The 14416-nt window shown below is 38.1% G+C and overlaps 2 protein-coding genes and 1 long non-coding RNA gene across 3 annotated transcripts in view; 1 reads left to right on the top strand and 2 right to left on the bottom strand.

The window, feature by feature from the left end:
• LOC118242262 (EF-hand calcium-binding domain-containing protein 9-like) overlaps window positions 1–14416 on the top strand; it is an 85352-nt gene that overhangs the window by 53033 nt on the left and 17903 nt on the right. The gene's annotated exons all lie outside the window — the stretch shown is intronic.
• LOC145651673 (uncharacterized) lies at window positions 3011–5774 on the bottom strand. Its single transcript, XM_081698754.1, has 6 exons — window positions 5669–5774; window positions 5155–5502; window positions 4334–4669; window positions 3951–4067; window positions 3737–3774; window positions 3011–3606 (listed from the first exon to the last, which is right to left on the bottom strand). The coding sequence occupies exons 1-6, from the start codon at window positions 5724–5726 to the stop codon at window positions 3472–3474; spliced, it is 1032 nt and encodes a 343-aa protein (XP_081554880.1). The 5' UTR covers window positions 5727–5774; the 3' UTR covers window positions 3011–3471.
• Window positions 8464–9068, bottom strand: LOC145651675 (uncharacterized). Its single transcript, XR_014117496.1, has 3 exons — window positions 8952–9068; window positions 8754–8797; window positions 8464–8630 (listed from the first exon to the last, which is right to left on the bottom strand). It is a non-coding gene; the product is annotated as an uncharacterized LOC145651675 (long non-coding RNA).

Here is a 14416-nt window from a genome sequence, read left to right as displayed (position 1 = left end):
AAATTTAAAAAAATAAATTAATAAAATAATAATAATAATAATAATATTTTTTTGTGACATGAGCAGTTCCTCCACATTTGAAAACAAGATAAGATTTATTAAAACAGTGTGGCCTCAGGGTGAGATTATCATAAATATCTACAAAATGTACAAGCAGAAAAGGAATTAACAGAGCACAATTAGATTTCTGGATCCTGAGATTCCTTCAGACTATACTACATGAGAGGTTCAATGTGAAACCACTCATAACAAATCTTGACTCTCTACAGTACATCTATATTTCTTAGGATCAGTCATTCGCCCCTTATATCTGTTCATTCATTTTTCAGTAAAGTGTGCAGAAGGATCAGAAGCACAAATAAGAGCGCATCGTTATCTTAGGCAGTCTCACTGAAAGCTCGGGCATGTGTAAGCAGTCACGTCACCACTTCACCATCATCTCACCACCATAAAATAAAGCTTCATATTTAAGGATCCAGCACCGACTCTCAGTCTGTTTGTGCTGAACGCTGTGATTGCAAAAGCCTGTGTTGATAAAGGAAAGGAATGCATATGCATGTTGATGATGTCTGCATATTAAATAACCAAATTATCAAATTATAGACGTGGATGGGGACATTACATGAGACTTAAACATTTCTAGTCAATATTTTCCCAAATAGAAATTTAAACATTTTACACACTGTGAAGCAGAACTGGTGCTGTGTAAAGGCAGTACTTGCTAAATTTGTAAATTATGCTCATCAGCAGGGCAAAGAGATTTAATCAAATAAGATTTGGTCAGTAACAGTGGGACATCTGATATCAGAGTACATGCAGTCTTGAGGCCGTTCCTTCGCCCTGTGATTTCTTCCGGTTTTCCTCTCATTAAAATGCAGGGCAGCATAACTCAGCTCCACACTATCATGGTCCTATTGCAATGAACACGAACAGACTTAGGTTGTGCCTTCATCGGGACATTTCACCAATCCATGCCTTTGCTATTACCTGTCACAGGGTCTGGAGGGCATATCTACAAGTCATTTTAAAGGTCTGTTCACATACAAGCAGGCTTATCCATCCATGTGCACTCCAGCCATATGATCTGGGTGAAAGAGCTAGATGAAATAGCTGGGTGTTGTCCTTCATTAATATGCTTAATCAGCTCAGTAAGCAGAATGGTGCATCACAAAAATGGCACATATGTCTGTTGTATTATTTCTTGCATGCTCTGAGAATGCTACAGAGCATGATGGTTGTAAGGTTTTCGCTTCACCTAACACCCTTATATATATTCCCTCATTACAAAGGGGATTACAATTAAATTCAGCTGTACTATAAAGAATGTATGTTTACAATGAAACCTTCTCCTGCCATACACATATCGTAACTGTAATTATTAAAGCATGGCTCCTTTACTCACTGTAATTGTTGCTGGCAGTTTGAGCATGCATTGTGTTTGTCTGGGATTAGAAATTATTATATACAGTTATAATTAGATAATTGTGCAGGTCCATAAGGGCCACAACACCAGCCCTTTGTTCAGGCTGTGCAACATGCATTCAACTCAAAGGCGTCTTCACTCAAGATTTGGTCCAAGTTAATTAGCCAACATGCTGCCTGGGTTTTACTACAGCGTTCAGTATCTGAGCAGGCGGTCAACACCCAGCAGGCAGACACTTCATCAGCAAGCCTAGCAGGCAGACACCTCCTCAGCAAGCCTAGCAGACAGACACTTCCTCAGCAAGCCCAGCAGGCAGACACTTCCTCAGCAAGCACAGCAAGGTCCTCACGCTGCATTATTTGTCGGTTAGTCATTCTGTGAAATTCAAAATGTTGAGAGGAGAGCAAGATGCCGTTGCAAGAGGAGGTATTATTTATTAAAGGAATAAACTCAAAAACAAACCCAGAAACACAAAAACCAAGAATGGAGAAAACAAAACACTACTTTTATTTACACAAATTATTTATTTATAGACCAGTGAGAATACCTTGAAGTTAATTATGTTGTATACTGGTAGTCAGAGTAAGGATCTAAGAACCAGGGTGATGTGTTCTCTTCTTTTGCTCCCTATGGGAACTCTGGCAGCAGCATTTTGAATCAAATTAAGATGTTTGGTCTTTTTTGGTAGTCATATTAGAAGGCCTTTATAATAATCAACCCTGCTAGAGATAAAAGGATGGATCAGTTTCTCTCGATTTGGCTTTATCAGGAAATTTCTGATATTGATGTTCTTAAGGTGTTCAAATACTGATTTAGTAACTGATTTTTCTGTGACTTCTAAAACTGAGATTAGAGTATATAAGATTGTGAGCTAGCTCTGTAGAGTTTAGCGGTTTTGAGTCTAACCTTTATTTAGCTGCAGAATGTTTTAGTGCATCCAGTTAGTGATGTGTGCAAGATACTTACAAAGACAGTCAAGGGAAGCATAGCTGTTTGGGGAGATGGCTAAGTAAATCTGAGTGTTGTCTGCATAGCTGTGGCAAGATAGCCCAAAAACTTGTAAGATTTAGCCAAGATGAAGTATGTATAATTAAAAAAGAGTGGCCCAAGACTCAAACCCTGGGTGACACCATAAGTCATGACATTATTTCAGAAACATTATTTCTAAATCAACAAAGTAATTTCTCTGTTTCAGCATAAACTGTTTCTAAGAGTCCAACCCACTACTCAGGTCTATCAATAAGAATGTTATGGTCTAGGGTATCAAAACCTGCGCTGAGAATGAGCAGTACATTTTTCAGGTGGTTTGCTATTGAATGGCATCATATCAAGCCACATCAGGCTGAAACTGATCTCAGCCACTCTGGTTTCTAAGATCCTGCAGAAACATCTTCACACACACACACACACACACACACACACACACACACACACACACACACACACACACACACACACACACACACACACATACACACACACACACACACACACACACACAGGAAACCAGATTAGTTTTTAACACTGAAAAAAAGAACAAACCTGACCCTCGATTTAGCGATGTAATCTAAGTAACTATCAGATGCGAGTACACGCTGGTTTCCAACTGACCTCACCCTCTTTTCTTTATTTTGGTTTTGCTATATGAGAAGTGCATTACTGCGTAATTCAGCTCCTCTTCTCATAAGACTTCTTGCTTATGAGAACTTTGAAGGTCATATGTGATCAAATTATATTTTTTTTGTCATTAATATGTTTGCATTTGTACATTGTTCAGTTATTTCTCAAACGTTTCAAAACACCCAAAAGAACTCTGGGTGATAGAAAGTCTGGAAAGACACCAGTTCCATTTTTAGAATCTTCTAAAATGAAAACTGCATTTGTCATTTTTAAGATTCTCCCTTAGAAAGGTTTCCAAATGACAGTGAGACTGCAATGCTGAATTTTTTTATTGACAGTAATAAAAATTACTGAAAATAAAAATTTTCCTTAACTATGCTTAATTAATTACCAAATTAATACCAATAACTGACTTAGATGTCAGAAAATTAATCTGTAGCAGCAGAGTACAACACTTCAGAGTACACGCTGCGTTCAGTCTGTCCTCTCTTCTCCCGCCTTCGTCTGGTTTTCCCATCAATGAAATGTAAGGCAGAATAATTCAACTCCACAGCATCATGGTCCTGTGGAAATAAAATTAAAAGATAATACAGTACTTCTGCTGCATTACAACTGTGATTTTGATTTCTACTCTTAGGTGATGTTATGTCATGCACAGCTGTATATGCAGCTGTTGCAGAGAGTTCAGTTTACCTGACTGGTGGTCTTCATTTTCATAACACCATGTTTCACTGTAGTGGGACAAACAGCAATTTTACAACTTTATCAGTTTTATGATGCAAGTCTTATCTTTCCAGTCTGTTTAAGTAACTACACTGGTTAACTTAAGAGATACATTTCAGGAGTAGATATTTCTGCTTTTAGGTGTTGTTTAAGGTTTAGCTACACAACATTAATAAACACTCACCACTACAGTGTTTATAGTTTATCCTTTTACAGATTAAAACTGCTTGAGCAGAAATGACAAGCACACACAATCCCAGAGCTGTTCCCAGGAAGATCACTACAGCATCCAGAGGACTGGCTTTGGTATAAAAATGAACAAAACTGTAAGCAGATGCACACGGATAAGATCACAAATGTTCATGCAGGAAGCTTTTTGTGCTGCTGACCTCACCATCACAATCATCAAGTGTCAACAACAATTAGTATAATAAAATTAGAAGTCTAGATTTTAATGTGTCAGCTACCAAACAATATACAAAATACTGTAATGTTTAGCACTATTTAGGTAATAATACTAGATAATCATCTCATTAATAGATTCATTAAAACATTAATATAACTTACACATATATACTGTCGTTCCATTTCCAAGAAGGATCTTGCCACAGGTGGTCACAGCGCAGTAGTAAGTGCCAGTATCAGAGAGGCTGAGGACACTCTTGGAGAGGTCATACACACAGCTGTGTGGAGAAGAGCTGATCTCACACTGATGGCTGCTGTTGTGATGAGTGTAAATGATTTCAGGATGGGAGTCTCCTGCAGCAGCTCTGAACCAGAGCACTCGGAGGTCTGCTGTTCTCCTCTCAGAGAGGACGGTGCACTGGAGAGACACTGACTCTCCTGGGGGAACCCTCCCCAACACTGGACTTTGGACCACTGATATATTTAATTCTGCATGATCTGTTCAATATATTAAATGTTTATAATTAAATGTTTATTGGTCTAATGAACATGGAAACAAAAATACTGGACTTTGGTCCACTGACATTGTTAATTCTAGATTCCCTTTTTGAAATAACACAGACTATTTAAGATCCCTTAGACATATACAAGATAATATACAAGAAATTACCAATAACAGTACCTTTTTATAATATTTTAATTGTAGTATTTTAATAATTTCGTTACTTATAAATCTTATAATAGTCTTATATTTGAATAGGAGTAAACTACATCAGACAGTGTAGTCAGTAGTCCTTACATGCACAAATCACATAGTCGCAATATAAAAAAACACAAAATTTGATATATATAATAGAGCACAATCTATATGTACCTGTGTAATACAACAGACTTGAGATAAATTTATTAGGCGATATCATTCAGAAAGAGCAGAGAATGCATGAAATTCTACTATTAAAGACATAGAAGAATTTGTTTATTACCTGTCACAGCTAAAAATGTTCCAGTGGAAAATGTGACTGTATTCCAGGTAGACATTGCACAGAAGTGCATTCCTTCATCTTCAGCTTTTATATGTGGAATTGTCAGAGAAATGCCATTCAAGATACCTTCCAATTTTAATCCTGAACTGAGAAATTCAGGTGAAATTTCAGCATCTCTCTTTTCTAACATTTTTCCAACCTCCTGAGGTATCTCTCCTGATCTTTGTTTGTACCAAATTACAAGATTAATACGAGAGTCATGTGGAAATGTGCAGTTAAGTGTAAGAGCTTGTCCGGATTTCACTGAGACAAACGATGTTTGGTAAAACCCCACAGCTTGAGCCAGAGCTTAAAAAAAAAAAGTCACATGCAAAGTCAGATGAAGTCCAACAAGGGAAGAAATAACAAAGGTTTACTGAACTCATAGACTCATCAAATGTGTTCATTTATGATGACTAAAAACATCTGACAATCTGTAGCCCTCTTGTAAAACATCAGTTAAGTTTAAACTTACGTGTTTTGCAAAGAGATAAAATAAGAATCCAGACTGGAGTCATTCTCATAAAGGACATTACTGTTAATGAGGAGACAGCACTGACATTGTTGGCACTTGCTGCAAGATGTTCAAGATGTTCACCTCACTGGGCTCCACAAGTCACGAGATCTCTTAACATTTTCTTTCCACCTACCTGTTTGTAACCCAGTTTGGCCACAAGAAGTCAGTGGTGAAAAGATGTCAAAAAAGCACTCCAGGAGATGTATTGTCTTGTGTTGTCTTGTGTCATTTATACAATGATTACAATTGTAATATGATTAAAATTACAATTACAATGTATTACAATTTATTACAAATTACAATTTAGTTAAATTAAAGAAATTGTAAGAAAATGCAATTGAATCATGATAACTAATTACATATATATTACATATGTAAAGTATTTTTATCCTATCACATTAAAGATCTTTAAATAGGCCAAATATATAAATATCAGAGGCAAAAGCAGAGAATAGTAGCTTTTTTCCGGTAGCTACTTGTATATTCATGAATGTTTACTATTCTTGAATAAATACTTTTTGTTGTTGTTTTGTTGTTGTTGTTGTTGTTGTTGTTGTGTTCCCAGTTGTATGTAAACAAGATCATCAATACATTTAGTTTGCAAACTTTCCTTCAAGACCTCTGTGTCCTGGATCACTTAGCATGCTATATTGAGCTGATAGTGTGCTGATAGTGTTAGATTGACTGTCATTGGAGTTCATATGTTTAAATCAGCATGAACACTGCAGAACTGCCTATGATGGTAAACATGATATTATGAGATTATGAGATTAACCAACAATACAGATTTACATCTTGGGCTAAAGCAATAATATGTTTAGTACACAATACATTAAAAAACATTCTAGTTCAGCAGAAATACTTGCAATATACAAAAACAGATATATAGCCACAAATTATTGTGATGTGGGTGGCATGAAGGAAGCAAGAGGTGAAGTTGAACTAACATGTTCTTTATTTTCCATAATCTTTAAAGTAGCAATGACGAGTCTAGGTAGTCTCCAGGATCGGAGCAGCGTTACACCAACAGACGATCGTGGTTCTGTCCACTAGTGCGCAGCGCTGTCCCTCCGAACCTGTAGGAGTGTAAATAGGGTGCAGTGTTAAATGAGCCACAGGTGTCTCCTGTCAGAGGACAGGTGATCGTGAGTGGGGAAGGCAAGTGGTACGGTCCTGGTCTGGAGGGGGTGTGTCTCTCCCAGTAGGGGACCCGTCTACCATGACCATTAGATAATTCCAAAATAGAAAAATCCCGTGTGGTCAAAAATGTTTTATATTCATGTTTTTGTTCATTTTCTTTTATTCTTTGTAACGATTGCACACCCACACACACAGAAGAAGATCCAATTGCACCAGGTTTTATTTTCAGAAATCAAACAGATCTGTGGAATCAGGCAGGTAAGCGAGGTCGGGTTGGTCCAGGGTCGAAACACGGGGCAGAGTCTGGGGGTCTCGGTATCCCACATAGTGTTCGCAATACTTCTCGATGTGAATGCGGGAGAGGGAAGCTTATAAAGGGAGGCAGTAAAGAGGCGAATGAGAATCAGGTGTGTGCTAGAACACTGGTGAGTCAGATCTGGGGTGAGTGGGCGTGGCTGTGCAGGGCTGAGAGTGGTTACTGGGGTTCATAACATTCTACACAACTTGACTATAATAAAAATATTGCTCCAACAGCAAGTCTTATTTGAGAGAAAAAATTATTTCTGTCAGTTTCATTTCTATATATTACAGAAGCTTTTCAAATGTGAGTGCATTTAAACTACTAAGAAATGTTCTACACTTTTAATTATTGTAGACAATAATTAATTATGTCAAGTATGAAAACCTAGTAGAGATACTGATGCATTTGTGTGTGTATTTTGGAGGTCCCACACTAGCAGTAGTGTCTTGGCAGCTACGGCAGCGTTCATGAGTGCTGTTATGGGCATTGAGCTCAGCCTCTCAGTTTCCTTATCCTGCTGCTCTCGACCACAAACCACAGAGGCCAAGTTACAACACTCAGAGCAGCAAAAGCACACACATGACCTACAACAGTGTCATAAGTAGCATTACTACAATTCAGGATCGCCCACTTCCACATCAAACCTTCATTGTCTTAAAAATGGTGGCGAGAACATGAAGAATTCCAGAACTCTCATTTCATTCTGATTCGCTGCCTCTCTTTGTAGTACCATCTACTGATTGGCTGTTCTTATAAGAGCTTTCCTGTCACTTCCCATTCACGTGCTCCTCCTCTTTTCTCTGTTGAGGTCAGGGAAGAGCTTTCACTCCCTGAAGACTAACACAGAGAGACTGAGGAGGAGCTTCTTCCTGCAGGCCATTCAGGCTCTGAATCAGGGCAACTGATGGAACTGATGAGACTACTCTGTATATGATAATCACGATAACACCACAAGAAAGGGAAATTTTAAAAACTGAAAAATTGTACATTGTTTATATGCATATTCATACATTCCCTCTTCATTCTTTATTCATCTGGACATATTTATTTATTCATTAATCTGCATCTGTTGTCCTGTTCTGTGTATTTTATGTATCTCTCCTCAGCCACGGTCAGAGCAGTCACAAAAAAGCATTTCACTGCCAGTTATACTGTGTATGACTGTATGTGACAAATAAACTTTGAACTTTGAACTCCTCATGTCATCTTCTAAACTGTCCTATAAGAGGACTCCTTCAGAGAGGCCTCACATGCTGCTAATGATGTGCTGTACATGCACGGCAGAATTTCCCCAAACTGTTCGTACCTGGGGAACGAGTGACAGAGAGCTAATGAACTAGTTTGTGGCCAGTAGCAGTCGAGTACAGCACTTCAGAGTACACGCTGTGTTCAGGCTGTCCTCTCTTCTCCTGCCCTCGTCTGGCTTTCCTCTCACTGAATTTTTTTGCCAGCATAATTCAGCTCCTCAACATCGTGGTCCTGTATGGAGTGCACATGAAAGGTTATGAAAGCACTGTTTGAGCCACAGAACTGCCGCAGTGACTGTGATCGCGACTCTTCATGTGTACAGGTGTGGCACATGTTCACCTGCCTGTGCATTACCTGACTGGTGGGTTTCTTTTTTGAAGTGTCTTGTTGAGGTCTCACTGTAGTGGGACAAAGGGAAATTCTTTGACTTCTCACTTCCTTTCTTCACTCTTTTTATTCAAACCACTTAATAAGGAATAATATTGAGCAACAAATCCTTTCACTTTCAGGTGTTGTATAAGACTTAGGTGCAAAGCTTTAATAAACACTCACCACTACGGTATTCACAGTTTCTCCTTTTATGGTTTAAAACTGCTTGAGCAGAAATGACAAGCACACACACTCCCAGAGCTGCTCCCAGTAAGATCGCTAGAGGATCCAGAGGACTGGCTTTGGAATAAAAATGAACAAAACTGTAAGCAGATGCACACGTGTAAGATCTCAAATGTTCATGCAGGAAGCTCTTTGTGCTGCTGACCTCACTATCACAATCATCAAGTGTCAACAATAATCACAATCATTAGTTACTATATTTACATATGGAGATAAATAAATGCATTTAATAAATTGACAAACAACAAAATTATCTGCATTCTACATATATAAAGCCAGAAGTAATACCATCTGCATTTGTAATACACATAAACACTACATACATCAGTAGTCTGGATTGTAATTTGTCAGCTACCAACCAGTATAATGATACATACAAAATACTGTACTGTTTAGCACTATTTAGGTTGGTGGTCCAAATAATACAAGATAATCATCTCATTAATAGATTAATTAATATATTAATATAACTTACACATATATACTGTTGTACCATTTCCAAGAAGGATCTTGCCACAGGTGGCCACAGCGCAGTAGTAAGTGCCAGTATCAGAGAGGCTGAGGACACCCTTGGAGAAGTTGTACACACAGCTGTGTGGAGAAGAGCTGATCTCACACTGATGGCTGCTGTTGTGATGAGTGTAAATGATTTCAGGATGGGAGTCTCCTGCAGCAGCTCTGAACCAGAGCACTTGTAGTTCTGCTGTTCTCCTCTCAGAGAGGACGGTGCACTGCAGAGACACTGACTCTCCTGGGGAAACCCTCCCCAACACTGGACTTTGGACCACCGATATGGTTAATTCTGGATTGCCTTTTTGAAATAACAGAGATTCTGTAAGGTCCCTTAGACACGCATAATATACTAGCAATAGCCATGTACAGTACAGTAAGAGCCATAAACCGATTTATAGTAAAGCAATCTAACAGAGCTCTCTGGAGGTCTTAACTTATTTACTTGTTTTAAAGTTTATTCAGCTTGTACTGCAGTCCAGACATAGATTTGGCAAACAAGTCATTGCCTAACTACAGAAAAGTTGCTATCCAACTGTTCAAAAGAGAATCCAACTCAACTTTAAATCAGTGTAAATAATACATAGGATGTATGATTCTCTGGTAATCTTGCCATCTTTAAAGCACCTTATAAAGAAAGGACTTTAACCCTAATCCACGATGCCATAAAGGCTGCCAAAGAGCTCTGGTTTACTGCACTCCAGATTACTGCACTGCACAGACACTGCATTTTGTGCTAACAGCAATAAATAGTATTAATAAATGCACTGTATCATATCTTTAGTAATTATAGCACTCTGTCAAATAAATCCTGAAGAGGGATTTAAAAAGAACAAGAGTGATCTGACTTTAGATGAAAACATTAGATGACTACCTGTCACAGCTAAAAAAGGTCCAGTGGAAAACTCAGTGGTTTTCATCAGAACTACACCACAGAAGTAAAGTCCTCCGTCGTCTTCAGTAGCATGTAGAATAGAGAAGGAAATGTTGGTCTTAGTCCTCTCTAGCTTCAAGTGTGACTTATTGTACTCAGATGAAATGATGGCTTCCATGAGCGGACTCTGTACAGCAATGTTCTGGAGAATCTGCGCCCCAGTCTGTTTGTACCAGACCATGGATTCTGCACTGTGCTTCTTTGCAAATGTGCAATGAAATGTAACAGTTTCACCCAATTTTGCTGAGATAAATTATGGCTTCTGGTAAGGATTCACAGCTTGAGCAAAATCTAGAAAAAGAGTTGAAGTTAGACCGAACTAAACATCAAAAAAGCTTTTGTGAATTTTGTTAAACGTGAAAATCTAGAATCAACCTACAATGAAAAGGTCTGTCATCTGAACATCTAATACATTAAAAGGGCAGGAAAAAATACTTTAGAAGGGCAGTAAAGCTTACTTAAAAAGTGCCACAAAATAAGAATCCAGACTTGAGCCATTTAGATTTTTTACTTGGTGCTTTTGCTTTGCGTTAAGTAAATCTCCAAATATTTTAAGCCTGCTGCCCTCAGAACACACGTCCCATTGGCTGTCACAGGTCACATGCCATTGTGACATTTCCATGCTCTTTGGGCACCAGAGACCAGTGGTGAAAAGAGCTTAGATAGAGATATGCAGAATACGAGTTCTCTCACTTGAGGTTTTTTGTAAAAATGTACTCATCAGAATCCATTTGAGGAAGAATTTTAAAAAGCAAGAATAAAAAGTTTATTTAAATTAAAAATGTTGAATTTTGTTTTTAAATTATAATGAGGGCTAGAGTCCAATGTTCCATTGAATATGTATCTCAATATATTGTTCTAGGGCAATTGCCCAATCCTGACAAACATATAATTAACACAGTAACAATTTCACCACCACAATTTCAACAGTTTAGGCTGTCATGCCCTAACTTACATATTTTGTTGGTTACCAGATGACTGTCTTTGGAGTAAATGTTTTATCCTGATAGGTATTTCCCATCTAGATAAAGTCTAGAGGTTTGTTGAATACATAAACATTTCTCTGTTTGTCTTTTCTAGCTAAGCTACATGTGTGACACATTTAATGATCACATTTACTAGAGAGGCTGTGGAAACTGAACAAGAAGTCATGGCCAAAAGTGGTAGTAATGCTGCTAGAATATTAATTAGCTGAACTTGAATGCATATAACACAGTGACTGAAGGCTTTTCTCAGCAAAAATTATGTTTTGATCTACTGCCGTGCTACATAGTGTTGTTACTATGCATAAACATTTACCCAGTTACATGTATGTTAAAGATTAACCCTCTGAGGCCAAACAGGCAGCTAACGATGGGAAAAGCATGTTGTAATATTATAGGAATTAGAATGCAATACTATTTATAGAAAATTATATATTAATTACAACAAAAACATCTTGAATCTTGTGAGCTTTCACTTGTAGCTCATTTCATAGGGTCAGTGTTCCACAGAGCCAGAGGAGGGGGTCTGAAACCATTTCAGGTAAAAGCTTTAGCTGAACGCATTACATCAGCATTTCTTCAATTAGCTCAGATAAACGTAAAAGTAGCTCATCAGAAAAAAAGAACTTGAAAGGGAAGATAGAACAATCAGCTCTCAAGTACTGAAGTACTGATGTAGCCTTCTCTTCTTACAGCATAGAATGGTATGGATAAACAGTCCCACATACTCCAAAAGCTGTTACCAGGCAGATTATAAGGGGATCAATAGCTCTTGCTGTGTAATAGGAATAAATAAGAACTGCATTTGCATTGATACAAAAAATTCAAAGCACTATAATATCATAAAAAATCTCTAAACTTTTTTCAACTAAACCATCCAATTATCCACATAACCATACATATATAATTAACTAGGAACTGAATAGTGAAATAGGAGTAGGAACATTACAATAATTTAAATGTCAAATATTTAGTTTCTTTTTCTTCTTTCTCTTTTCTTATATGGCCATCTATCCTTACTCATAGGTGGATTAAAGCATCACTCATGATGACATCACATGACATGACATGACCCAAATCATCTGGCCAATGGGCTCACAGACTCATGACATGACCCAGATCACCTGGCCAATGGACACACAGAGTTACCACCAAAAAGGAAGAGCTCCACCTTTAATGGCAGTCTGGAGGGCTCCGTCAGGGGCCTTGAGTGTCCTTCCTTAGACCCTCAGCCCTTCACCTCTGCTTGTCCACTTGTCAGTATTATTGCCGCATTTTATTTAGCTTTGTTTAATCATGTCAGCTTTGTTTAATCATGTCAGCTTTGTTACATCTGTCATTTGGTTAGCCTTGTTACCTTTGCTAGCATTGCAATGTTGTGACTTTGCTAGTATTGTTACCATCTAAGCATACACTCTGCTTTCTAGTTTTGACTGTATCTCACCTTGCACTGTACTTCTGTGGTCTGTTGCCCAACGAGGTGTCAGCTCCCCCTGTATCTCCTAGGAGGGAGGTCTGGGTAGAATGTGCACATACCTACATTTCATCACCAGGTATTCTTATTGTCAAGACGGTCTAGTATATAGGTGGACACCACCGCCTGGATGCTTTGGACAGTGTAGTGAAGGGTAGCCGGTAGAATTCTTTCTGTTGTTCCAGTCTAGTTGGGATAGATGTTTAATATCTCAGTATAGGCTAGTCTAGATTGTTTGTTTTTTTCTTTGGTTGATATGCTTTCTCCTAGGTCCACAACACCTACCACCCACCCACCAAATAGAATAATGAACAGACAATTCAAAAGATCTATGAAATTTAAAAAAAATAAATTAATAAAATAATAATAATAATAATAATAATAATATTTTTTTGTGACATGAGCAGTTCCTCCACATTTGAAAACAAGATAAGATTTATTAAAACAGTGTGGCCTCAGGGTGAGATTATCATAAATATCTACAAAATGTACAAGCAGAAAAGGAATTAACAGAGCACAATTAGATTTCTGGATCCTGAGATTCCTTCAGACTATACTACATGAGAGGTTCAATGTGAAACCACTCATAACAAATCTTGACTCTCTACAGTACATCTATATTTCTTAGGATCAGTCATTCGCCCCTTATATCTGTTCATTCATTTTTCAGTAAAGTGTGCAGAAGGATCAGAAGCACAAATAAGAGCGCATCGTTATCTTAGGCAGTCTCACTGAAAGCTCGGGCATGTGTAAGCAGTCACGTCACCACTTCACCATCATCTCACCACCATAAAATAAAGCTTCATATTTAAGGATCCAGCACCGACTCTCAGTCTGTTTGTGCTGAACGCTGTGATTGCAAAAGCCTGTGTTGATAAAGGAAAGGAATGCATATGCATGTTGATGATGTCTGCATATTAAATAACCAAATTATCAAATTATAGACGTGGATGGGGACATTACATGAGACTTAAACATTTCTAGTCAATATTTTCCCAAATAGAAATTTAAACATTTTACACACTGTGAAGCAGAACTGGTGCTGTGTAAAGGCAGTACTTGCTAAATTTGTAAATTATGCTCATCAGCAGGGCAAAGAGATTTAATCAAATAAGATTTGGTCAGTAACAGTGGGACATCTGATATCAGAGTACATGCAGTCTTGAGGCCGTTCCTTCGCCCTGTGATTTCTTCCGGTTTTCCTCTCATTAAAATGCAGGGCAGCATAACTCAGCTCCACACTATCATGGTCCTATTGCAATGAACACGAACAGACTTAGGTTGTGCCTTCATCGGGACATTTCACCAATCCATGCCTTTGCTATTACCTGTCACAGGGTCTGGAGGGCATATCTACAAGTCATTTTAAAGGTCTGTTCATATACAAGCAGGCTTATCCATCCATGTGCACTCCAGCCATATGATCTGGGTGAAAGAGCTAGATGAAATAGCTGGGTGTTGTCCTTCATTAATATCTTTAATCAGTTCAGTAAGCAGAATGGTG

Source organism: Electrophorus electricus, chromosome 16, assembly GCF_041902795.1.
Source record: "Electrophorus electricus isolate QZ-2024a chromosome 16, ASM4190279v1, whole genome shotgun sequence".
Classification (NCBI taxonomy): domain Eukaryota; kingdom Metazoa; phylum Chordata; class Actinopteri; order Gymnotiformes; family Gymnotidae; genus Electrophorus; species Electrophorus electricus.
The sequence above is the reverse complement of the archived record's forward strand: the minus strand, read 5'-3'. Positions and strand labels throughout refer to the sequence as shown.

Coding starts and splice junctions, on each gene's coding strand:
- LOC145651673 (XM_081698754.1), bottom strand. CDS start 5,726: ATGTCCTTTATGAGAATGACTCCAGTCTGGATTCTTATTTTATCTCTT. Junction 3,775..3,950: donor AAACTATAAACACTGTAGTG/GTGAGTGTTTAT, acceptor GTCCCACTACAG/TGAAACATGGTGTTATGAAA. Junction 3,607..3,736: donor AAATGAAGACCACCAGTCAG/GTAAACTGAACT, acceptor TTATTTCCACAG/GACCATGATGCTGTGGAGTT.